This window comes from Hippopotamus amphibius, chromosome 1 (genome assembly GCF_030028045.1).
Source record: "Hippopotamus amphibius kiboko isolate mHipAmp2 chromosome 1, mHipAmp2.hap2, whole genome shotgun sequence".
Lineage (NCBI taxonomy): Eukaryota > Metazoa > Chordata > Mammalia > Artiodactyla > Hippopotamidae > Hippopotamus > Hippopotamus amphibius.
In genome coordinates this window covers 25,405,060-25,430,548 of record NC_080186.1, presented here as the reverse complement: position 1 = coordinate 25,430,548, position 25,489 = coordinate 25,405,060, and the positions used below count along the sequence as shown (strand labels likewise).

The 25,489-nt window shown below is 48.0% G+C and overlaps 2 protein-coding genes across 9 annotated transcripts; one reads left to right on the top strand and one right to left on the bottom strand.

Moving 5' to 3' along the window:
• The first annotated feature begins 693 nt into the window (after positions 1-693).
• BSDC1 (BSD domain containing 1) lies at positions 694-23,910 on the top strand. 8 transcript variants are annotated; one of them, XM_057703975.1, is made up of 13 exons: positions 694-732; positions 998-1,058; positions 5,955-6,071; positions 8,069-8,236; positions 9,600-9,654; positions 11,561-11,676; positions 12,061-12,129; positions 12,299-12,377; positions 14,172-14,651; positions 18,152-18,177; positions 19,019-19,094; positions 20,027-20,130; positions 23,795-23,910. In XM_057703975.1, the coding sequence occupies exons 1-13, from the start codon at positions 722-724 to the stop codon at positions 23,828-23,830; spliced, it is 1,398 nt and encodes a 465-aa protein (XP_057559958.1). In that variant the 5' UTR covers positions 694-721; the 3' UTR covers positions 23,831-23,910. The 8 variants fall into 8 exon arrangements, with proteins under 8 accessions (XP_057559958.1, XP_057559970.1, XP_057560004.1 ...); XM_057703987.1 differs by lacking the exon at positions 23,795-23,910 and adding an exon at positions 21,600-23,143; XM_057703995.1 differs by lacking the exon at positions 694-732 and adding an exon at positions 761-868.
• Positions 23,748-25,293, bottom strand: TSSK3 (testis specific serine kinase 3). The gene is made up of 2 exons (XM_057704050.1): positions 25,149-25,293; positions 23,748-24,409 (listed from the first exon to the last, which is right to left on the bottom strand). The coding sequence occupies exons 1-2, from the start codon at positions 25,291-25,293 to the stop codon at positions 23,748-23,750; spliced, it is 807 nt and encodes a 268-aa protein (XP_057560033.1).
• Positions 25,294-25,489: the final 196 nt, after the last annotated feature.

Below are 25,489 nucleotides of genomic sequence, written 5' to 3'. Positions count from 1 at the left end.
ACACACACACACACACACAGACTCAATCCTCTTCCTCCAGACGTCTCAGGAGACATCCAGCTCACGCTGTTTTGAGTTGGGTCGCCAAGAGTGGAGGTAACGAAATGTGTCTGTCTCCCCAGTTTCCTGAGAGCCACCCACAGAGGCTGCATCGAATTCACCTCTGAATTTTCCTCCACACCCCTCCAAACCCCGGCCCAGAGCTCCGCAGACTGCGCTTGCTGAATTAGCCCGAAAAGACCCCAGGCAGCTGCCACGTGGCTGGTTTCATAAAGGAGGGCGGTGCTGGCCCTGCGCTCGGGGACACAGACATTCGAGCTCCAGACCAGCTCGCTCCCCTCCTCCCCTCTCCACCCAGCAACCCGAGCCCCCGTTAACAGAGCCGCTCTCGACCCAAGGCGGCCACCGTATCAGATGTCCGCGGATAGCAAGAGACGCTCGAAGTTGGTGGGGGTGGGGCTAACACTGGGGGTGGGGCCTGAAGACAACACTGGGTGAGGATTGGACCGAACATTCAGGGGCGGAGTTTTAAGTCCGAACTCCGGGCCGAGACTGGACCGAGCTTAAGAAGGCGGAGCCTACTGATGGAGCGGGGCGGAGATTGGGCTGAGGGCGGTGTCGGCGCGAGGATTGGGCCGCGCGCTCCAGGGCGGTGCTTGAGGGGGCGGTGCCGTGTCGGAAGTCAAAGGTCAGTAAATAGTGGTGATGTCACGCGTGCAAGATGGCGGAAGGGTGAGCCCGTCATCCAGTTCTCGGGCGTTGGGCCCTGAATTCTCCCAGGGTTGGGGTGCTCGGCCAGGGTCCCCGCAGGGAAGAGGAGGCCGGCGCGGGCCTGGACGGAGCTGACAGGACGGGGTGGAGTCTCAGTGTGAGGGGGTGGGGAAGCGGCCTGCGCAGCCTCGGCCCGCGGCCCACAGCCGAGGGGGGAACGGAGACCCGATCCTGGCTCGGGCGAGAGTCGCACCGCGGGGCCGCCAGATGTGTCTGTCTTCCACAGGGAGGACGTGGGATGGTGGCGGAGCTGGCTGCAGCAGAGCTACCAGGCAGTCAAGGAGAAGGTAAGCCGGCCCGGCGCCCCTCCTCCGGTAGGGCCCCGCGCCGCCTCGCTGCAACCTGGTCCGAGCCGCCCCGCCGGACCTGTGTGGGCGCGGGGCCTCAGGGGTGAGGCCGACTTGGGCCCTGCGGGAGGACAGACCCCGACTCAGACCAGTGTGACTCTAGCTCCAGTGAAATAAACATTGTCTTAAAGGCTGGAGCGACCCTGTCGTAGGAATCCGTGGGAAGGAGCGATTTATTTATTTCCGCTTGGGAAATTCACAGCTTCGAAGAAGAGAGAACATTTGATCTAGGCCTTGAAGAAAAAGGATCCTAGCGATAGAAACTTACACCTGTAGTCATTCAAATATTAGCGGATATGCAACAGCCAGCACTCTCTGACTCTCTGGTCCTGGGGACACCGACGTGAGCCAAACAGAGGCGATCCTGGGCCTCCCAAAACTCACGGTATAGTGGGGAAACAGCAGTCCCTGTGGGATGAGCGAGGCTTGGCTCTGCCAATGGACCATGCCATTGTGTGCTCCTGTTTCATTCCATGCTAGTTTGTCAAAATCAACCCGACTGAATTCTGGAAAAAGCTAATTACTGTTTAGCTCAAGCAACTGGGGTGAGTCCTGCTTCAGGGCAGACTCCAAGAGGCTTCTGGCTTCAGTTAAATCAGTCCTTTACCCTGGGAGCATTTTTATCCTCACCTGGCCTGCATACTAGTGTCTCACTACAACCCAGCAGATCTGAGAATGACCTGAGCTGTTTGTGTTGTTGATGAAGACTCAGAGAATTTCTAACAGATTTAATAAAAGAGACCCCAAAGTAGCTTGCTTCTTGTTGAGCAGTCTACTGGAAGGAGAGTCTGACATTCACTTAACAGATGTTGTGTGAGGGCCTCCTGTGTGTTACCCTCAAGGTTGGTCTTATCATAACTCACGAAAAATAGGTAGTTGTTTAGCCTTCCCTTTTTGTTCTCTCATTTGAAGCATGGGGAGTGGGTGTTGTTTCTGCCTTTGACAATTCTCCATTTGGAAAGAGTAGACTTAATTTCCTACTCTTATATGAACCTCGGCAAGTTATTTAACCTCACAAAGCCTCAGTTCCTCATCTGTAAAATGGGAATACTAACACCTACCTGATAGGATTGTTGTGAGAGTTAAATGATAATATATGTAAAGCACTAAGAATAATACGTAGCACACAGTAAGTACTATCTAAGCATTAGCTATTTTTACTTAGTGCTGAGAGTGATAGGGAAACCTCTTAAAAACCAGCGGTCCATTTTTCCTTCCATTTTGTTCTTGGTCTTTCAGTGCTTTCCTGGCCTTGCTTCCTTCCCTCCCTATCCTGCCTCCATCTGGACCACTCAATTCCCAGCACCCCCAATTTTCTTGCACCCCATAGCATATATTGCCCGGGAAAATAAAATACAGCTCTGAGGTGATGCTGTGATCTACCTTCCTCTGCCCCTTCATTCCTCCTGTAGTGTGTGTTTGTGTGTGTGTGTGGTAGTGTGTGTGTGTGTGTGTGTGTGTGTGTGTGGTAGTGTGTGTTTGTGTGTGTGGTAGTGTGTGTTTGTGTGTGTGTGTGTTTGCCCATGACACTGGAAGGGTAAGTCATGTTACTCTTTGGCCCCACCACAGATTCCCCAAACTCATCTGGGCCTGGGCCCCTCATCCTCCACCGCCATCCCAGCAAGTTTTTTCAGTCTCATATTTGCTCCTCCCCTTGCGTTCAGAAACTTTCCCCAAACCTAACTCTTCCTTCAAGTCCCCTGTTCAACCACTTCCTCTTTTACTTCCAGGAGACAACCTCACCTCCTACTTTTTAAAATTTGAAGTCAACAACGTGATCTCTGTTAACTCCCTCCCACCCCTGAAGCCACCACACATAGACTTATCTATATAAACACTCAGCTTCACCAACCACTTGCCAAATCCAGTAGGTGTTTTTCAGCCCTTATCTTTCTGGACCTTTCTGTCTGCTGCATTAGACACTAGTGAGCACTCTCTCTTTCCTGAAACTCTACTCCCTTGGCTTTTATGGCATGATTCTCTCTCATTTCTCCACATACTTCTCCAGGCTTCCCTTTCCTGTTTCGTGAGTTCCTCTTCCTCTGCCTGTCCCTTAAAGGTGGTGTTTGAGGAACCTTGTCCTCAGCACATTGCTCTTCATTCAACAAACTCTTTGATTTTAGGGTGACTCCTAGTCCTTTTCTGTGAGATTTAGTATTTGGGAATAGCTCCCGCTGGCCAGCCGGCCCAGATATCCCACAGTCACTGCAGATACTGCATACCAAAGTCACTGTCACCATCTTCTCTATTAACCTGCTCCCCCTTCAGCATTTTCTTCCTCAGCTGGCAGCACTGCAACCACCCAGTCACCTAGTTTAGTTGCCAGTAGCTCTTCCTGACTCTTTCTTGTCCTGAGTCAACACATGTATTTAATCACCAAATCTACCCTTTTGGTCTGCTGTTTCTTGAATCACTCCCATCCTCTTCTTACCAGCACTGTCTTCTGTTTTCTTTCCTGGACGGTTGCAGCGGCCTCCTGACTGGTCTTCCTCCATTTCTAATCTTGTTACTCTTGGACCTATCGTCCATGCCAGTCTCTGGAGCGACCGGTCAAAAATGCGAATCTCATGTCCCATCTCCTTCAGACTTTGGTGGTTCCCTGTCACCAACAGGGCTGACCAGGCCCTCCATGGTTGTCCTCTCAAGCTTTATCCCTCACCACTTCTGCATTGCCCTTTGTTTTCATTAGGACTGACTAATGCTTGTAGGCCTCAGTAAACCCCAGGCCCCACCACACCCAGGCTTCCTAGTGACTCCTGCTTATTCTTTAAGGCTCACTCCAGGTCCTTCACCAAGTCTTTCTAATCTCCCCACAGTACACTGGTCACTGCTCTGTCCTCGCACATCAGCACTGTTATGTGAGCATTTTCCCTAGTAGACTGTGACCTTGTGGAGGGCTGGCACCATGTCTGTTCATATTGGTCCCCTCAGAGCTCAGAGTCTGGTGAGGGAGACAACCATTCATCAGTAATCATGCAAATGGTTATATAATTTACACTGCCCTGGTACATGTCAGTCTAACAAGCACACATTTTTTGAGTGCCTGCTCTGTGCCATGTCAGACACTGGGAGAGCATCAGGGAACAAAAAACAGGCTCTGTGTTCACAGAACTCACAGTTTATCCAGGAAGATAGAGGCTGAACAGGTAATCATAAATCTAAAATACAGTAAATGTTAAGATAACATGCAGGTGCCCCTTAGCAGGTGAGCCAACCTAGTCTGAGGTGGCATCAGGGAAACTTCCCAGGGATGTGACCTAGATCTGAAGGAGGAACAGGAGTTAGCCAGGTGAGAGGGTTCGTTCATTGTTTGTTTGCTTGTTTTGAAGAGTTAGAATTATGTGTCAAGGCGAGGGAATGATGTATTCAGACACTCCGAGGTAGGGAAGATGCTAGAAATTTTGGGAAACTTGAGGAAGGCCAGCTGGAGCTCAGTGAGGGGCATGGTGGGAAGGGATGAGAGTCTGCTAGAGGCAAGATTATATGGGCCTTGTAAGTGTAGGTGAAGATTTTATACTTGCTGTAGGATATCATGCAGTCACTGAAGAATGTGAAGCAGGGGCATCATGGTCTGCTCTGACTTACGAAGCTCCCGCTGATGTCACAAGGAGAAGGTAATAGATGTGTCTGATGCAGTCTGGGAAAGGAGTCCAGATGAAAGAGCAGGTTGGCCTGGACGAAAGTGGTGGCGGTGTGGGTGGAGAGAGAATTAATAAATGATTCTTCCACTCTAATTAAGGAGCCCTGAATCTGGAATGGAGGCATTCCTGCTCGCAGAAAAGCCTCTGGCTGATAGAGACTGTCCCATTCAGAGACTTGCCAGGCTGATGAAAACTAGGCAGCCCCTTCCGCAAAGAAAGGATCACCAGAACACTCAAAAACACGCTTTAAAAATGCAGGTGCTTATCCCTGTGTAAAATGAAAAGGCTTGCGGGGGTGAGCACAGAGATGGTCCAGGAAGATGTCTTAGAGTGAGTGAGGAGGAAGCAAGACAAGGTAAGACTTAGACGAGAGCTGAGGGCCTGCTGTCTCACGCTGGGTTTGAGTGCAGAGTGAGGCAGACTGGTCCGACAGAAGCAAGTGTCAGTTCTGCCCAAAGGAGCTCTGTGGATGAACAGAACCTTGGAATGGTGGAACCAAGGCGGCCTAGGAAAGAATCCGATCCAGTATTTCGGTTAACACCTCCTTTGTTGAATGTAAAAAGTCACACGCCTTTTTACTGGTGGTGTCAAAAATTGCTCATAAAAGCTTTCTAAACTATTGCTGTTACCAATACATGTTCACGAAACCTTTCACACAAATAATTTCACCTACTGTCTCCTGTTTCAACTGAATTTCCCTGTTAAAAAAAAGTAAAAATAGGAAACACTTTCATTTGATTAAAAAAACACACCCCTTCTCTTCATGTTTGAAATTGGAAACAAAGGTCATGACTTACAGCACCGCAAAGTGATGCATCGAAGTCTGTTTTGCTTTCAGACTACACGTGCCCCCTTCCCCAGTCTGCTCGTGAGAACCAGTGCACAGCAGATCCAGGTGGATCTGTTCCACCTCCCTCATTTCCCAGGAGAAAACCCAGGGCTACATGAGAGTTCCTCCTGGCCACATAGCTTATGAGTGTCTGGGCAGCAGGAGGAGCAGCAGGAAGTTCCTCTGTGCTCTCTGCTGTTGTGTAATCCCAGGTCGTAGAATTGGAACAAGTAAGCATTGTTTTTGAGCCCGGTTTCCCGTGTCACTTGAGTTTTCCGTGTTTCTGTCTGGTACTAAAGCACAGGGGATAGGAACAAAGGATGATGGAGCCAGCTGGCTCTGTCATCCCTCTCTGTCTTTCCTTAGTCCTCCGAAGCCTTGGAGTTCATGAAGCGGGACCTGACAGAGTTCACCCAGGTGGTGCAGCACGACACGGCCTGCACCATTGCTGCCACCGCCAGTGTGGTCAAGGAGAAGCTGGCTGTGAGTACCACCTACGCCCTCCAAGTGACTGTCCCCCATAGCCTGACCTGCCTGGGACCCTGGTGGGAGCTCCCAACCTTTTTACCATTAGGTGATTGTTTTTTCCCATAGGCTCCCATTTTGAAAATTACGTCTGTCAAGCAAACAAGCTCCATATATTAAGTAATAATAAGTTTTCCCACTTCTGTATTGTTTTAGCAGGTGTTTTCCTATCAGCAAAGTCATTCATTGCAGACAATTTAGAAAATACAGATAAATAAAAGAAAAAGACAGACCTAGAGATACCCATAATTTCATCTCTCAGAGATTAACTACTGTTATTATTCAAGGAGTATATCCCTTATGTATACTTTCTTTTTCAAAACTGAAATCAGCTGAACACCGTGTTTCATAACCTACTTTTTGACTTAATCATTGCAAACCTCATTCTACAGCATTAGAAATGGCGTGGTATTCTGTTATGGGATTTGACCAGTTCCTAGCTTCCTGTTTCAGTTTTTTCCAGTATTGTAAACAGAGCTACAGTGAACTTTCTGATTGCTTAATCTTTGCCTTTAATATTTCCTTCCTAATAAAGTATTGGAAAGGATTAGGGTGAATATAGTTTTAGACCTTTTACTATCTACTGTAAAACTACCCACCAGAAAGGTTTTGCCAACTTATATTCTTACTGGCCCTGGTTTTGTCAATCAGAGATGTATAGCGCAATTCTCTTATGAGATAGGAGTTAGATTCTAAAGTCAGCATGAAAAGTGAAAATTGTATATGGTCAGAGATATCCCTGCAGACCTCAAATTTCGGAGGAAGTATAGTATACTGGTTTTATATTACAATTTCTCCTTTAGTATTGGAACAAATTTCAGTATCTTTGATCACCAGCTGAATCAGTTGCCTTGTAATTAGAGGCCTTGTTATGAAAACGTTATGGAGTTTTTTTTAGCCAAGCTTCTTTTGTTGAATCTTGTAAAGTAATGTCCCTCTAACCACAGCTACTGATGAGCGTGAATGACAAGTAGTAATCCAGCTGAACTGCTGCAAGTCCAGCCAGTAGCAGAGACACCACTTATTTATTTATTCCTTTTTTCACTCAACAAATATGATTATATACCTGTGCCAACCCGTGCCAGGCACTGTTGTTAGTCTCTAGGTTTAAAATGCCTGGGCATCCTAATCAGGAGTAAATGTGACCCTTTTCTAAAAGGTTTGCAGAGTCTGGTCCTGTCTCTCAGCATGCCATTCCCTCTTGCTCAAGGGCGTTCTGGCCAGTGCAGCTCAAGATTGGTGCCCCTTTCTAGGAGGTCCGTACATTGGCCCTCAGCTGGTCCCAGGTTTGCCTCTAAGCAAGGCTGTCTTTTCTCATCCCACCCATAGTTCCTCAACCTTTCGTACAGAATACTTCCTGAGCAACAATGATGATGAGATTGTAATATTACAGTACTGCTGGTTATTAAATGTTTGCCATGTGCTAGGCATTGTACACGCCTTATCTCTTTTAATCTCCATAGTAACCCCCTGAAGGCAGTATATTTATCTGCATTTTATAGATAAGGAAGCGGACTGTGAGAGGGTTTAGGTCTCATAACCAACAAGTAGTATAGTTGGGATTCACATCCAAGATTGACCCCAAAGCTAGTACCTTTCCCATCACTACCCCTAAGTCCTCTTCCCCACTGAGTGTCTGTGGCATGGATCCTCTGCTGTCAGTTTTTGATCAGCCTGACTGGCCGTCAAATTTTTGACAGCCAGTCAAGGAGCTCTGCTGTGACCTACACAGGCCTACTGCAGCCCTGTTCTGCACCCCCATCTGGGGGATGGGGACCCTGGCTGCCCCTCTTTCCTTCTCCGGCCCCAGAGATGGGGTGAAGGGTCGTGAGCATTTCTCTGGGCCCCACACACAGTACGCTTTGACCCCTGATATTTCACACCTCCATACCCTGTACCCCAGATTGCAGCCTGCTCCTGCGCCACTTGCTTCCTCTGTTGGCTTCTCTTTGCAGACTGAAGGCTCCTCAGGAGCAACGGAAAAAATGAAGAAAGGGCTGTCTGACTTCCTAGGGGTGATCTCCGACACCTTTGCTCCCTCACCAGACAAAACCATTGATTGCGATGTCATCACCCTGATGGGCACACCCTCTGGCACGGCTGAGCCCTACGATGGCACCAAGGTATTCACTAGTGGCACTGTGCTCTAGCTTCCAACCTGAGCTCGCAAAGCAATACATGTTTATTAAAAATAAACACATGTATATAATTAAATTGGAGGATATGGATAAGCAAGAAGATAATTATTTCTAAACCCATAATCCCATCACTCAAAGGGAACCACTGATTCCTTGTTGGTGTATAACCTTCCATTTCTTTTTGCTTGCAGACGCTGGTAAAGATGGTTTGGGTTTTTTCTTTTTAACAGAAAAAGCACTTTATACATGCAAATTTGTAACCCACTTTGAAAAAATTTGCAATTAACTATTAGCATCTTTCCTAATCACCATCATTTTCAATGTGTTTAAATTCTTGCAGGTGTATATAGCATAATTTATTCAGTCATTTCCCTACTGTTGCACATTTGGATTCTTTTCAGCTTTCATCCATGATAAGGAACTCTCTGGAGAGCATCCTTTCAGGCATGATCTCCACATTTGTGTTATTTAAGACTAATTTCCCATATGAATAAATGTATGGGGGAGGATGTCTTCAAAGCAATTAAATCAACAACAACGGTAGTATGTTTCTGTTGCATTTTATTTTCTCACCAGTACTTCTCATATTTTGTGGAGTGTTTCCTCCCAAATTCATAGTGTGGTGTCACAGCAGTTTAGTCTTCTTCATAACATTTTACTACATTGAATTTCCATTCCAACCATGATTTTTCAAGCATGTTTTTCAGCACTAGTATTAGTACCACCACTTAGTACACATTTAAGTGGATTGTGAAAAATTTTTAATTATAGAATTTTAAATTATAACAGGGAATCACCAAAATCGCTTGTTGAAGTTGTGATGCAGCAGCCCATGCTTCCTGTAATAATGAGGCAGGAAGGAGGGACTTTCCGTTTACCAGCTAAAGTTTGCCACTCCTGTGGCCCTAGAGAGAACACAGCTTGCAGTTCACGTGGCAGACTGGCTGTGAAATTAAGAAATTCTTGATGAGTTGTTTTAATTTGAAGGAGTTAAATATTTCAAAATTTATCAATAAATTTTGGACTTTATTAGTATATTTGCACTAATATATTCTGTATCTCACATAATTCAGAACCATTTTATTCGTATAATTTTATAACCTGCTTACCCTTTATTTTCTTTGTTTCCAGGGATAGAATACTGGGTGAAAGATCATTTTTCTAGGAGCCCCAGTTTTAGACTCCTAGTCCAGTGCTCCTCTCCATAGCCCACAGTGTTAACTGCCAAGTGCCCTGTGGGTATGGTAGCCAACAGGGGAGAAGCTGAGTTATGGTCGATTGGCAGAGAGGGGTTGCTTTCTCTCCCCAGGACCACAAAATTTCTGTTCTTTTCTCTGTTTTTTTATAGGCTCGCCTCTATAGCCTGCAGTCAGACCCAGCAACCTACTGCAATGAACCAGATGGTGAGAGGGTAGCGGTGAGGGGGCAGGCTTGCTGGGCAGGGAAACCAGGGGGGTCTGGATTGTGCACCCTGTTTGTCTCAGGGAGCAGTGGCCAGGCACCCTTGTGTAGAGGGGCCAGAGTGCGGCTAGTTTGAACCTTACATCTGATGGGATGGGTTGATGGTCCCCCTTCCTCCCTGAACCCAGACTGTCTTCATCCCCTTCTAGAGGCTTTGCTCCTCTTGTCCCTCATCCTCAGCTCAAGCTCCCTCCCAGCCCTGCTGCCCCGCCTGCCTTCCCTTCAGCCTGTTTGCTAAGCTCCTGCTGTGCAGCAAGCCCCAGGCAGGGAACCAGACACCAGAAATGAGTCGAACCCTCAGTCAACCCTCTCCAGACCTCCAGGAACCTGCCCTTAGGAGAGAGAAACAGGGAATAAAGCAAAGATACTAGAGACAGAGTGATTGCTTCCACAGAAAGGGGAGCAGTGGGAACACAGAGGATGGCATGCAACCCAGAGCCTGGGAAACCTAGGATGTGACGCTTGAATTGAGGTTTTAACGATGAATTAGAAGTAAATTAATTTTACTTTTAGAAGTGGGGGAAGGGTGTTGAAGCAGGGCAACAGGACATTTGAAGGTCTTGAAAAACCGAGGCATTTGGGAAGGCCAGACAAAGGGCGCATGTGAGGAAATGAGGGCAGTGAGAGCTGCCGGGGGCAGCAGACTGGAAGGGCTTTGGGTACTAGGGTAAGCAGTTAGAATTTTATCCTAAAAGGCTCAAGGTAGTGGTTCTTAATCTTTTTTTAAGTCACAAAGGCCTTTAAAAATCTGTTGAAAATAACAAACCCTCTCTCAACAGAAATTCATATGCAACATGGGAATTCTTTAACCCTTTGAGGCCCATCTTTGGACCATAGCCTAAAAAGCCCTCCTGTAGAGAACTGTTGAAGAGTTTTGAGACCTGATGTGATCGGATTTTGCATTTTATAAAAGAGCCTTTGGGCAGTGTTTTGTAGGATGAAATAGAGAGGGAGAGACAGAAGACGGGAAGGCCAGTTAGGAGGCTTAGTAGAAATTCTCATGTCAGAGGTAAAGCCAGAACCAGGGAAGGGGCAGGTGGAATGAAGAGGAAAGTATGCATATATTAGAGATGCTGAGGAAGTGGAATCCAGAGTGACTCCATAAGGGAGGAGTCTGGGAGGGCCCCTGGGTCTCCGGTGGATACCTAGGTGGGACCAGTGGGGAAGAGAAGATGAGCACATGTTTTATTTGCAGCATCTGTGCAAGTGGATGTATCCGGGCACCTGGACCTCTGGACCTGGAGCCCAGAAAGGAAGCCTGAGTTACAAAGACACACTGAGGGATTGTCAGTAGGAGGAGGAGGTTGAAACTCGTGGTTTAGTGGGGGCTATCTTGGGAGAAAATGAAAAATGAGAAGAGATAAGGAAAGGAAAGAGAGGAGCCCACTGAAGACTCAGATGGAACAGCTAGAGAAGTGGGAAGAAATACACAAAAGAGTGAGAAGCCAGGGAAGAAGAGGGCTTCAAGAGGAAGGTGGCAGCTCCCCAGGGCAGGAACTGTAGGGTGGTCACATGAAGGAATACAGAAAAGCTGCCATTGGATCTGGCAACATGGCGTCACTGGTGACCTGAGAATAGCTGTTTCAGAAAGGAGAGGATTTGGTGCGGTGGGCAGCAGGAGAGAGTGTAGACTGCAGCCCCTCCCAGAGATCACTTAGGGGCCCCACCCTGATGTCAGGCCCACCCACCCCTTCACCCTGCCTGACCCCCCACCTTGGGCCACATGGCTTTGGAAAAAACCTTAAGCTTTCCTCATTGTTCATGTTCAGGTTTAGGTGTGATTTCTTTAGGCCCAGTGTTCTTTTTCCACACCCATGGAACTGACCATCAGTGTCTGTCCCTCTGCAGGGCCCCCAGAGTTGTTTGACGCCTGGCTTTCCCAGTTCTGCTTGGAGGAGAAGAAGGGGGAGATCTCAGAGCTCCTTGTAGGCAGCCCCTCCATCCGGGCCCTCTACACCAAGATGGTGAGGGCCTAACCAGCAGGACCTAAGCTGGTTTGAGGTGTGGGGAAGTGGGAGGGACGTGTCCAGAGTTATTGTGGAGTCCTCTGGCCTAGAGAGCAGCAGGAGGTCCTGTGGAGCCAAACCAGCCAGCTCCTGAGCCAAGAATCCCTGTGGGGGATGCTAATTTGCTGTGCTTCTGGCAATCACAGTGAGAAACAGAAGGGCCAAGAAGCCTAATGGGAGTTCTTTTCTCCCTCCTTGGCCAAGCTGCTCCAAGACTCACTACTCAGCCACTTAGCACATCTGAAATCCAGAGCGGCTGGGAGCTGGCAGATAAGGCTGGGGACATAGACACAACAGCACAACTACTCCCAAAGTCTCATCTCCACTGTCCCCTCCCTCCAGGTGCCTGCAGCTGTTTCCCATTCAGAATTCTGGCATCGGTATTTCTATAAAGTCCATCAACTAGAGCAGGTATGCTGGCCTAACCAGGGGAGATCTTCCACTCAGCCATGGGGGAAGGAGGCTGGATTTTGTTGAGGGAAGAAGGGGACAGAGGGTACCAAGAGTTCTGGGGTCAGGACTAGAGTCTGGGAAAGAAGGTTCCCTGACTGCTGCTGGCCATCTGCTCCCCCACATTCAGGAGCAGGCCCGGAGGGATGCCCTGAAGCAGCGGGCAGAACAGAGCATCTCTGAAGAGCCTGGCTGGGAGGAGGAAGAAGGTAAGAGGTATTGAGAAGTGATGAGAAAGTACCAAGTCATGCCTGCAGGGGACTGTCTGGGCTATTCTCTCTGAAGCCTGAAGGGACATGGCACCCCAGGGAAGAGGAGGGAATGAATACAGTGTTTGTGTGTGCCAAGGATAGGCTGAGCTAACGAGGGGTTGTTTACCAAGGCTGGTGGATCCCAGGTGTAGGTACAGAAATCGCATGTGTCAGTTGCAGCAGATTTCCCTGCCAGCCCATGGACCAGCTACTGCAGAGTAGGGGATGCATATTGAAATGCCAGATTCGCTTCTTCCACTTCTGAATAAGACTCTCTGGACATGTGGTCAAACTTGTATTCTTAACAGTGTTAATGCCCAACCAGACTTGGGAACCGCTGGCTTAGAGGCGGAGCTGAGCCCCCTCTACCTGGTAGCTCAGCTTAGCACAGTATGTTGGAGCCACCTGCATGATATGCTAACACAGTTATTAAGTGCTTATATTATATGCCCAACCTGTACTGAAAGCTTCACGTGTATGGTCCTTACCACAACTTCATTATCCCTGTTTTGCAAATGAGGCAAGTAGGTTAAAGAAGAGTTAAGTGGATTGTCCAAGATCATGCGTGTGGGATGTAGCAGAGCCCAACCTGAACCTCAAACTGACTGACTTTCAAGTTTTGGCTTTCTAAGCTATAGTATTATCTTGGGCTGCACTGCTGAAAGCTGAGTGCCCACCGTGTGCTGTGCCTCACAGGTAGGAGAGACTCTGACCAACAGAGAGTATCAGCAGAAGAGTTATGATGCAGAGGGGGTGAGGAAACTGGCACCCATTAGTTTTTTGGGTTTTTTTTGTTTTGTTTTTTGTTTTTTAACGTTGCTTTATTTTTATTATTATTATTTTTAATTTTATTTATTATTTTTTGGGGGGTACACCAAGTTCAGTCATCTGTTTTTAAACACATATCCCCATATTCCCTCCCTTCCTTGATTCCCCCCTGCCTCGAGTCCCCCCACCCTCCCCACCCCAGTCCTCTAAGGCATCTTCCATCCTCAAGTTGGACTCCCTTTGTTATACTACAGCTTCCCACTGACTATCTATTTTACAGTTGGTAGTATATATATGTCTGTGCTACTCTCTCGCTTCATCTCAGCTTCCCCTTCACCCCCCGCCCCCTCCCAAACCTCGAGTTCTCCAGTCCCTTCTCTGTATCTGCGTCCTTGTTCTTGTCACTGAGTTCATCAGTACCATTTTTAGATTCCGTATATGTGAGTTAGCATACAATATTTGTCTTTCTCTTTCTGACTAACTTCACTCTGTATGACAGACTGTAGTTCTGTCCACCTCATTACATATAGCTCCATCTCATCCCTTTTTATAGCTGAGTAATATTCCATTGTATATATATGCCACATCTTCTTTATCCATTCATTTGTTGCTGGGCATTTAGGTTGCTTCCATGTCCTGGCTATTGTAAATAGTGCTGCAATAAACATGATGGTACAAGTTTCTTTTGGGATTATGGTTTTCTTTGGGTATATGCCCAGTAGTGGGATTACTGGATCATATGGTAGTTCTATTTGTAGTTTTTTAAGGAACCTCCAAATTGTTTTCCATAGTGGCTGTACCAACTTACATTCCCACCAACAGTGCAGGAGAGTTCCCTTTTCTCCACACCCTCTCCAACATTTACCCATTAGTTTTGATTAGAGCAAACGTTGGTGGGAACCTGAGGTCTCTTTTCAGAGAGCTCCAAGGTTGTCTTAGGGCTGACCAGGGTACATCACTCTCCCAACCTTTCTCTCGTGACAGAGGAGCTTGTAGGCATTTCACCCACATCTCCAAAAGAGGCAAAGGTTCCTGTGGCCAAAACTTCCACATCCCTTGAAGGAGGACCTGGCCCCCGGAGCCCCTGTGAAGAGAATCCAGTGACCCCAGTTGAGGCTCCAACAGAGGTGACTCCATCGGAGAGCAGTGAGAGCATCTCCCTCGTGACACAGATTGCCAAACCTACCCCTACATCTGAAGCACCAGTTCTGCCCAAGGACCTGTCCCAAAAGCTTCTAGAGGCATCTTTGGAGGAACAGGACCTGGCTGTGGATGTGGGCGAGACTGGACCCCCACCCCTCTCTCAGTCCAAGCCCCACACTCCTGCTGGCCGCCCCAGTGGTCCAGAACCCAGACCTCCAGCCAGAGTAGAGACTCTCAGGGAGGAGGTACTCACAGACTTACGGGTGTTTGAGCTGAACTCCGACAGCGGGAAGTCTACACCGTCCAACAATGGCAAAAAGGGTAAGTCAAGGCCAAAGCCCAGGGAGTGTGTGGGGGCAGGGCAGGTGAGAGTTGCCACCTCACAAGGCAGACTTGTCTCCTTGTCCCTTTATGTCAGATCATGTGTTAAGGATGTATATTACATTTAATTTCTCAGTTACCAGAGAAGCTTGTTATTTTCTAATTTACATCTCACAACCCCATATTATCGTCTTCATTTTACAGATGAAGATAGTGAGCCTCAGAGTAACTTGCTCAAATTCACATGGCCAGGAAGTGGCAAGCCCAGATTCAGACCCAGGTCTGTCTGACCTGAAACCCATGCCCTTAACCACCACACTGTGCCAGTTTCTACCTTTTTTTTTTTTTTTTTTTTGGATAGTGTTTTCAGTTTCTGTCTTTTGGGACAGTTCAACTTTAGGGTGGGAACTCCTGTGACATTGATAGCTGTCAGGGGTCTTCTTCCCCAGATGACCTCAGGAAAGTCATTTAGCTTTCCTAGGCCTTCATTAATTGTTATTATTATAAATTATATAAGCAAAACTTACACATACAGTTTAAAAAAGAATAAAATGAACACTCATGAACTTGTAGTGACCCAGCTTAAGTAATAGAGCTTTAGTGTCTTATCTGCATAATGAAATTTTAGACCGGAGACACTTTGACTTTATGTCAAGGGGGAGCCTCTCTAACTCCTCCAGTTAAAGAACAGTGATGGCTCTGGTGTCAGCTTGTTTTGCCACCAATTGTCAGCAAGACCTTCCCTCGGCTTCTCACACACAGGCATCCTTTCTGCCAGCACTCAGCACCAGCTGGCCACAAGGTTTGCCCAGCAGGTGAGCACTGGCCTACTGGCAGTGAGGGACTGGCTTGCTGCAGTGGATGGGAGACAGGCCCCTCACACCCTACCCTGCTCCCTGATGGAAACTGCGGGATTCCCAGTTTCCAACACAGTGTTTTCCTTCTGACTCTGATTCAGTGAGGTCGTCCATTGAGCTCCTACCTACTCTTTATGAGACACTGAGGAGGGAGGGGCAGAGGCTGCCGTCTTTATGATGAAGCATGACGCAGTATGGGACAGGCTTTTCAGAGAAAGAAGGAACCTCTGCACATCGGCAGGTGTTTCACCGAGGAGCCAGGCATTGTATAGGAGAATTGGAGAGTTTGGGGCAGGTGCCAGGGAGCCGTAGTCCAGGCTGAGGGGGCCTACAAAGTCCAGATAGCAGAGGACATGGGGCACGTTGAAGGGGGTGACCAAAGCCCATGTTTCTGTATTGTTCCCAGGAGAGGGAGGAATAAGAAGGGAGGTGGGGTTGGCTCAGAAGTAGAACTTAAGAACTTAAAATCTTGAGGTGAGTTCAGAACGTTGGACTTGGTGCCACAAAGCAGCAGGGCATATATTATATGACCAACCTGTACTAAGAGCTTTACATGTAGAGGCTAAGGACTCAGGCTCTAGAGTTCAGACAGTTCTAGGTTCAAATCCCAGCTTTGCTCATAAGCCATGTGACTTCAGAGAAGTTACTGATCTTCTCTAAGCCCCCATTTTCTCCTCTGTAAGTTGGGGGTAATTGTTTCATGACAGGTCCTCAGGGAAGAAATTTGGGTAGAGCCCTGCTTTGGGAAGAAGATGAATGAGAGGTGCCATTCTCTGAGCACTTTCTGTATATCTGTATAGCTCTGTGCTGAGCACTTGTTATGCATATCACTCAGTCCTCACAAAAACCCTATGGGATCTGTGAGATTCTCTTTTTTTTTTTTTTTTCCCCGTAAGGAACTGAGATCACCCACCCACCCAGTAGGTATTTAGAAAAGTGTGAAATAGCCTTTAAGAGAGTGAAGGGTAGGTGATGGACCCAACAGGTGGTGTGGGGTTGCTGGGTGGAGTATAAAGGGTCCATTCGAGATAATGGTCGTAAATTTTAAGAGAGACCAGTCAGCACTGCTGTACTTTTGTTCAGCCACGCTCAGTTGCTCAGGTGCAGGCACCGAGCAGATAGGGAGTTGAACTTAATCAGGTTCAGGTTTACCCAGGTGAACTCAAAAAGACAAGAGTCCAAGTGTATGCAAGAAGTGATCAGAATGATGGTTGGTGGAATCTGAGCTGGGTTAGGAAGGGAATAACAGTGAAACAGTTGGAAGGTTAAAGAATTACTGTTTCCATTTGGAATTGGGCTACTGGAGAGCATGATGAGAAAAAATGAGTAGTAGGTAGAGACTGGAAGAAATGAAATTATGGGGAAGATACAGAATAAGCTCTAACACACTTGGCGGTTTGTGAAAGGAGGTCCTGGGGATTCAGTGTAGAAGACCGACCAGAAGTTGTTGTAGTCACTTAGTAGGGGGAGCTGGGGTCTTGGACTAGGGTCGGAAAGTGGGAACAGAGTAAAGAGAGTAAAATCTTAAGAGGCTTAGAGGCAGAGTGACCCCTTTTCCCGCTTGTGTCCACATCCTAAGATGACATGAGGGCTGCGTGGTCTCTGGATACAGCAGTCTCTGGGGGTGGCCCAGCCACAGAGACCCCTAAGGTCCCAGGGTGATGCCTGTCATTGCAGAGCTGCTTCCCACCTGCATTTTGTGCCTAGATCCATTTGAGCAAGGAAACTGGACTTACCCTGCTCAGGCTCCCTCAGCAGGGAGCAGAGAGGAGAGATTAGGACAGGCCCTGTGGCCTGTGGACTAGAAGGAGCCCTGGGCTTAAAGCCACACTTCACCACTAGCTGACCTGGGAGTGGCTTTTGCCTCCATTTCTTTTCTGGAGAAGCAAAGATCCAATTAAACAGAATAAAATAAGCTGTGAGTAACAGCATTGTGAGGTTAGTAATCACCTGAAAACTCCCCTTTCTTACAAACAAAAGAAAACAGTAAAACATCATCATGAAGTCTTAAATTGTTGCATAGATCAGTTTTCTGCCACGTGCACAGTGTAATGGAGATCTTGGTACTCTCATCGTGGGACAGAACAGGGTGGCGGGAGGAGGCAGGTGGCAGAGAAGGCCCAGGTTCACAGCTCTGCGGCTCAAAGCCTTTGTTTCCTCATCTGTAAATTGGGATTGTTAATACTTATCCGAGAGGATAGGTAAAATGCTCCAAAAATATTAGCTGATACTTTTTTTTTACCCCAAAGTGTCTCCCCTAGCATTTTAGCCTGAAGAGGAGAGTTTCAAATCCCTAGAGGGCACCCTGAGGTCAGGAAAAGCTGTCTTGACCACAGCCACAGCTCTGAAGGGAAAAATCAGCCAAGAGTCTGGCTTCTAACCCATAGGAAGCCTGCACTGACAGGGAGCCAGGCACAAGCCACCAGTGTCCTGAAAGCACAGGGAGCCTTAGATGTGGAGTCAGAAGAATTGGGTCTTGGTTGCAGTTCTGTCCCTGACTGGCTTTGGGACCATGTGCAAAATTACTTAACTCTGCAGCTAGGCCTTTAACAGCTCCATTTGTTAAATATCCACTGTATATAAATGTTACAGGCACTTTACATGATACTGCTAATTTTAACACTGTTGTATCTCAAACTGCAGGCCAAGGTCTATACAGAATCATCCAGGTACCTGTTTATAAGGCAGAATTCTGGGCCACCACCTACATCTGCTGAATCTGAATGAGGGGGCTGGGAAGCCAGGAATCTGCGTTCTAATAAGCTCCTCCAGTGGTTCTGCAAAAAGAGTGGTTTTATCCTTATTTTATAAGTAAACTGAAGCCCAGAATAACTTGCCCAAGACTACACAATAGATAAGGTTTGCTAGGCTCCAGAGACCCTGCTCTTATCACACCGATTATGGCTAGCTGGTTGACTAGAGAGAGCAGTGCAGGCACCCTAATCAGGAACGCGGGGGCCAGGCTTGGAGAGGTCTCCGGGCCTGGGTGCATGGTGAGGAGCAAGCTGGACAAAAAGAAACAAGATATTTACAGGTAGAGCCACTGGGGGATCACAGCTTACCCTTTTTAAAGATGCTTTTTTAAAAAATGATTACAGAGTAATGTGTTCATTTAAAAAACAAGAAAAAGAAAAATTACCCCATGACCTCATCACCTAGTGGTAACTATTATTAGAGTCTTGTGGGTATTTGGCTGATTCTTTCTGTGTCATGCATCAGTGAGTGTATTTTTTTTTAATGGAATCATACTGCATATACTTTTTTTACAGGAACTATTTTTGTAGTTTTCTTCTTAGTAATAACTTTCACATGTACATTTTTTTTTATATTGCCTGTAAAAAGGCATACCCAAATATGAATGTTTGAAGCAGTGGTTGTCAAACTTTAGCAGGCATCAAAATCACCTAAAACAGGGAAGAGTAAATGTTTTCTGTACAGAACCAGGTCACAAATGTTTTAGGCTTTTGGGGACATAGTTTCTGTCCCAACTCCTCAACTCTGTCGTTTCAGCATGAAAGCAGTCATAGACAACATGTCAACAAATGGTCGTGGCTGTGTTCCAGAATTTTATTTCCAAAAGCAGACGGTAGGCTGGATTTGGTCCATAGGCCATAGTTTGCCAACCGCTGATTTAGAGAAAGAGTCCATGAATATTTATTGAGTACAAACTATTTGTTCTAGTCGCTTGGAATACATAAGAAAACAGAAGATCCCTGTCCTTGGGAGCTCACATTCTAGCTCCTCTATTATTAGACAATAAGCATAGTGAATCTGATTATGTAATACACCAGAAAGTGATAAATACAATGGGAAAAAGAACAACCAGAGCAGAGTGAGGGGTCAGGGCGCAATTGAAAATAGGCCACATTTAGATGGTGAGATTTGAGTACAGGTGTGAAGGAAGCGAGCAGGTTGGCCTCTGGGTATCTGAGGAAGAGTTCCAGGTACAGGGAACAGTCCTTGCAAAGGCCCTCAGTGGGAATGTGCCTGGTGTGTTTCAGGAGTAGCAGGATCAGTGTAGGTAGAATGGAGTGACTGAGGAGGAAGAGGTTCATTGTTTATTTCTTCTGGACGATTTCCATGGCCCCTAGGGAGCTTCTAGACCATAGTACTTCTCCACTATTCAGTAACTTGCTTTTTCTCACTTAATAGTTTAAAACTATTTTGCCATTTGTATGAGTATTCTATAGCCTAACTTTAAAGGTTACATAACGTTCCATCATATGACTACACCACTGATTTTTGTAATTCCCTATCAGTGAACTTTCAGGTGATTTTTTAAGTTTTCATCACTATAACAGCACTACAGTGAACATCCTTTTGGTTAAATTTTTCCACTGAATCCAGGATTTTTCCATAAAATAGATTCCTAAAAGCGGGATCACTGAGCCAGAGAAAGCAGAACGTAAAGACCTTTGGTGTGTATTTGTCAGGCCCTTCTGAAGAGTTCCATCACCCCCAGCTACAACTTATTCACATACCCCTTCCTGTCTTTCACACTATGGATCATGCTTCCAGGCTCAAGCACAGACATCAGTGAAGACTGGGAGAAGGACTTTGACTTGGACATGACTGAAGAAGAAGTGCAGATGGCACTTTCCAAAGTGGATGCTTCCGGCGAGGTGAGTGGGCCTGGTTGGCCACAGGGAGGCCAGCACGATGATCCCGAGTCTGAGGACTCTCTGCGCCAAGCCCGACTGTCCCTTGAAGGTGGATCCCGCTCCTGTCTGAGGTGGCAGGCTGCAGGGAGGGAGCTAGGGTCTCCCACTCAGGCCCTGAACAGTGGTCATCAGCAGGCTCTGCTTCCCCTCCGTTCCAGGGGGATGGATAGGGGAGTTCTTGACATTAGCTCCTATCAGAATCACCTGAGGAACTACTAAAACATACAGATGCCAAACCCTGCCCCAGATCTTCTGACTTCTGGTCGGCAGGTGTGGGACCTGAGCAGATTTCTGGCCTTAGAGACAAAAGACAATGGGATCACTTAACCTGAGGGTTTGTTTCCCCATCGGAAACATGGCATTGGTCATTATAATCTCACATGCTGTGGTAGATGAAGCATGTGCACCCCTTAGGCATAATGCCTGGGACATCTTCCTGAAACCACCACAAAACAGTTCTAAGCTCAGAGGCCTATTATTTTTATTCTTCACTACCTCTCAGAATCCAGAATGATTGTTTTGAATGAGAGGCTGGGCAGAAAGCTCTCAGAGCAAATAAGGGACAGGACTGAGGCTGCAGCCCACACATCTGATTCAAGTCAGCATTGTATCCACTGTCACACAAGAACCCATGATTCCTTCCACCATGTAGCTCACACACCTGCTCTAAAGAGTTGAACAGATTAGAGACGATGGGAAGGGCCTTGTTTTTCATGTTGGGAGACAAGCCTGGGGGGAGGTAGTGACCTACACAAGAGTATTTTACACCTGTGACCTCACTCTACCCAGGGCAGAGAAGGCCCATGGCGCCCTCTCATGCCACAGGGCCTTCATGGCTTTGACGTCTTTGTAGCCCTCTTTAAAACCTGACGTGCGGTATCCCTGAGCAGAGTCATTCTATAATCCATCACAGCAGGGGGTCCACTGACAGCTGGCCAAGAGAGATGCCTTGGGAGACTTCAGCTGGGGATCAGGGTGCTGGAGCCCCTAGCAAAGGCCCTGTGAGCGCCTATAGTCTGGTGCCACGCTTACTTCCGATCACAGCACCACTCTCTAGGTCCCCGCATCTCAGAGCCATGTTCTTATCTACTCAGCAGAGGACAAGTTCTCCTTAAGGGATTGACTGACTGGGTTCTTGTAGGCAGGGCATCCCCTTGTGGTGTCCACTGTTGGTTGGTAGAAGCATTTCCTTTGAGTCTGGAACAATCAGAGCAGCAGGCCCACCCCTTAGGCAGAGGGCAGGTCTGCTCCCCAGATGTTCCTTGAGGCTAGTGGTTCACTCTCATAGGAGGGTGTGGCCCAGGAGAGTTGGGGCTGGGGGCTGCGGGGAGGGCTCTCCTGAAATGGAGGCAGCGGGGGAGCTTGGGTCTGGGCTTGACTCAGAGGAGTAAATATGTGTTTGTGCTCTCCATTATCCCCTCCCTTTGCAGCTGGAAGATGTAGAGTGGGAGGACTGGGAATGAGGGGAGCCAGAGCAAGCTGCTCCCCCACCCACAGCACTTCCCACCTCCCTCGCTCGTCTCAGCCTGGCCCTGGAAGACACTGACTAAGAATGTCCCCCAAATGGCCTCTGTCATCCAGAGCTCTAGGCAAATTCTGGGTTGTTCCTTGTTGGCCCTTTGGGCCTCTGCTCACATCTTGGAAGGGGCTCGGTAAATCCAAACCAGGAACTCTGACTTGTGCCAACCATAGGATGACCCAAGGGGAAGGAAACCTACCCCCCTCACCAGAAGAGCCTACACTTCTCTGCCGAACACCCACTGTTCCTGGGGACTCTTGCTGGGAAGTCCCAAGAGATAGCCTTAGCCTATTTGCCTGTGTAGGCAGAGGCTAAACTACCAGTCTCTTTGAGGATGCCGGAAAGTACACTCTGTCACCCAGAAGCAGGCAGGGGAGGCCATGCTACCTCCCCTTGGCTAGACAGGGCTAGCGAACACATTTTGGTTCCTATCCCAGTGGGTAAGAGGCATTCATTTCTGGGAAATTTGCCTCTCTTAGGAATCTCCCCCTCCCAGGCATTTTCCATTCCTGGAAAGGTTCCTTGTGGTTCAGAATCTAGAGACCAAACTCCCTCTTTTCACTCAGTTCAGACTGGTATGTCCCCAATGCCTTTCCCAAGGCTTCTTCGTGTCAGATGCACCCAAGTCCTTAGCCCAGCTGTGCCACCTGCAAGAGTCTGCTCTTGCTCTTCTTCCCCTCCCCCAGAAGGGAGGGGGCCACACTTCAGGCCCTTCCGTGTGTTGCCTGGTGGGATACCTTGTCCAACCAGCTACCCACCTCGACTCCCCTGTAGCTTAGGACACAAGCCAGCTACCAGCGGTACAGAGCAGTGATCAAAGCTGAGTACTTACAACTCTGGTAAGCCCAACTTCTCCACCTCAACCCTTCTGCTTCTTGAAGGGATTTGCTGGGGGTGAGCTTCTTGAGACTCTCATCAGGCTTCTGCAAAAGCTCTTCTTCCTGAAGGCAGATCCAATCTTTGTGGCTCTCACCCTCCACTCTGGTAAAAGCTGCACCTCTCTTGGGGGGATGAGGGGCTTCAGGAATCCCTGGAGACCCTGGTGCTTCACGTTGCTGCTCTGGTGATTCTTGTACATAATCTGGTGTGTTCACCAATGATTTAAAGGGATCGTGGTCAGGGACGCCAAGAGAGTGGTGGTCACTTCCACTTCAAACCTTCAGTGAGGGGGTGGGATGGAGAGAATGCGGAATCTTTTTTTGACGGGATGGGGTTTTTCTCTTTGTAATTATTTCTTTAGTTTAATTAACCTTTTGGTTGTTTGTGCAATATTATATATTTTAAATTATAATGTATCTCCCCAGAGTATTTTGTAGCCGGGAAAAGAAAAAAGGAGGAAAAAAAAAGACTCTTCACAGCTGTTAGTTTTGTAATTAAAAAAAGAAAGAAAAAAGAACTTTGTCCTGAACCTTTTCCAGACTTGCCATTAACAGCTATTAAAGAGATTCAACAGAAGCTGGAAGGTGTCTGGGGCTCTGTTCTTATACCCCACAGCAGTTGCCCCAGAACCAGTGCAGGACACACACTATGTGCAGGGTGGCTTCCTGCTTGGAGTCTGGGGGAGGGGTTAGGATGTGTAGCCTAGGTTCTGAGGAAGTCCTTTGTCATCATCCCAGACTCAGCTTGGCCTTTGGCATGAGAAAGGAACAGGGCCCCAACAGGCCTCTCACCAAGACAAGGAGTCAAGAGGCCATTTCTGCATTCCCAACGCTTCTGCTTTTATTTGGAAAAGAAGTTGCAACAACATTGGTTCCAATTGCTCTTGGTCATGTTTCTCCTCTCCTCCCCCATATGTGTATGATTCTGGGGTCTATTTTTAATTAACTTTAAACACCTGTGTGAAAATCACTTGTCAGCTGTAATAAAAGGGAAGTCTGAATGAGGCTCTCTGGTTCCATGAAGATTTTTAAAGAGAAAGAGAAGAAAGGCTGGGAAGGGTGTAGGTAAGTTTTAGGATAAGTAAACTTAAAGTGTAAAATATATATCACCATTTTAGAAGCGGGTTTTTGGGTTTGCTTTCTCCCCCTACTTTATTGGGGAGGACTTGCCATTGCTTTTATCAAGTGCTTGCCAGCCATGGATGCCAACTAACTTCTTCAATTGAAGGCCGGAGGACCATGTCTGGTTCCAGGAGCCGCTTGAGCAAGTCCTGGCATTCGGCCGAGATGCCCAGATGAGTGGGGAAGGACACCCCCTTCTGCTGCTGCCAAAGCATCTTGGGGATGTCTGTGTCGTCAAAAGGTAGGCTGGCACAGAGCATGACATACAGGACCACGCCCATGCTCCAGACGTCACCCTTCTTGCTATCGTGGGGAACACCCTGCAGCACCTCGGGGGCGGCATAGGCCGTGCTGCCACAGAAGGTCTGGCTCAGCTCCCGGCGTGATTTGGGCAACACCTTGGCAAAGCCAAAGTCTGTCAGCTTCAGGTTGAAGCCCTGCAACAAGGCGTTCTCACACTTGAGGTCCCGGTGGGCCACGCCACATCCGTGGCAGTAGCGGATGGCCTCGACCATCTGACGGAAGAGGGCCTTGGCCCGGCTCTCAGGTAGCGGACCCCCATTCAGCACACAGTCAAAGACATCCCCTCCTTCAGCCAGCTCCATCACCAGGTAGATTTTCCCATCGGCAGACTCCAGCATCTCATACACCCGGATGATGTTCTTGTGGTCCAGCGTACGGACAATCTGGAGCTCCCGAGGCAGGAATCTCTGGATAAACTCTAAGAAAACAAGGGAGAAGAGATGGAGTATGGAGTCCAGAAGGGCCTAACTCCTCTCTCCTGTCCTGCCTTCCAACTTCCATCTGCCTGTCTCCCCACCATGTCTGGGTCTTGTGCCTTGGTTCCCTTTAACAGTCTTTAATGTCTAGCTGCTTGGACACTGCAAAGAATGTTCACCTCCGTTGTTTTTGTAGTTAATACATTATTCAAAGGAACCCCTCCCCGACAGCCTCAGGGACTGTTGTGAGCAGCCTGTGAGACCATGGATATCAGAGTGCTTTGGGGACTTTTAGACGTGGCTGTTGAATCTGTTATGAGGCCTGATGTGCCCACAGCATGGTGAGCCAGCTCCTCTCACCTCTGCCTCCTGACCCACAGTTCTTTCCATGAGCCCTGAATTTCCCCATCTCTACCTTGGCACCAGCTACTGCCCTCTGCTAGCCCTGGCCATGACCTCAAAATCTCTGTTCCCTTTCTGAAATAGGAAAGGCCTTGTGGGCTCCAGCTCTGCTTCTGAGGATCCTTCATCTCCTGCCACTTTAATCTTGGATTTTAGAGGGTGTCATTTTCCTGGACTCCCAGCGTCCCTCTGTTCCCCGCTGACCTACCCCAGAGCCACAATCTCGCTTACTTTCCTTGGTTCCAGATTAAAGGGGCGGAGGGAATGAGCCGTCTGACTGGAGGAAGCACCCACCCACCTCAGCCAGCCCATCCTTCCTCCAAAGGGGCCCCAGCTCACCTTCTGGCCCTCCCATCTTGTCTATAATTTTAATTGCCACCTTTCTTTGGTGTTTTTTGGAAACTGCTTCTTTGACTTTTGAGTAGGTCCCTTCCCCAATGGTCTTGCCCAGCTGGTACCCATTGGAGAGCAGAAAGTCCTCCATGCTGTGTAGCACCTCCTTCCTTCCTATCACCCTCTCAGCTCATGCTGCCTCTGCGAGGCAGCTCTACTCCACCATCGCCCTTGGCACGCTCCTTTTCCCCCCAAGGACTTCATCCGCAGCTGCCCCCAGCGCTAAAACATTCTCCGTCTGGACACAGCAGCCGCGGGTGGTGGGGAGGGAGAGGGTCAGACATTTT

Bases quoted from the DNA above. Each gene is read 5' to 3' on its own strand.
- BSDC1 (XM_057703975.1), top strand. The intron at 6,072-8,068 runs GTGAGTACCACC...TTCTCTTTGCAG, and splicing joins TGGTCAAGGAGAAGCTGGCT to ACTGAAGGCTCCTCAGGAGC. The intron at 19,095-20,026 runs GTAGGCTGGATT...TCATGCTTCCAG, and splicing joins TTTATTTCCAAAAGCAGACG to GCTCAAGCACAGACATCAGT.
- TSSK3 (XM_057704050.1), bottom strand. From the start codon at position 25,293: ATGGAGGACTTTCTGCTCTCCAATGGGTACCAGCTGGGCAAGACCATT. The intron at 24,410-25,148 runs GTGAGCTGGGGC...TTGTTTTCTTAG, and splicing joins CAAGATGGGAGGGCCAGAAG to AGTTTATCCAGAGATTCCTG.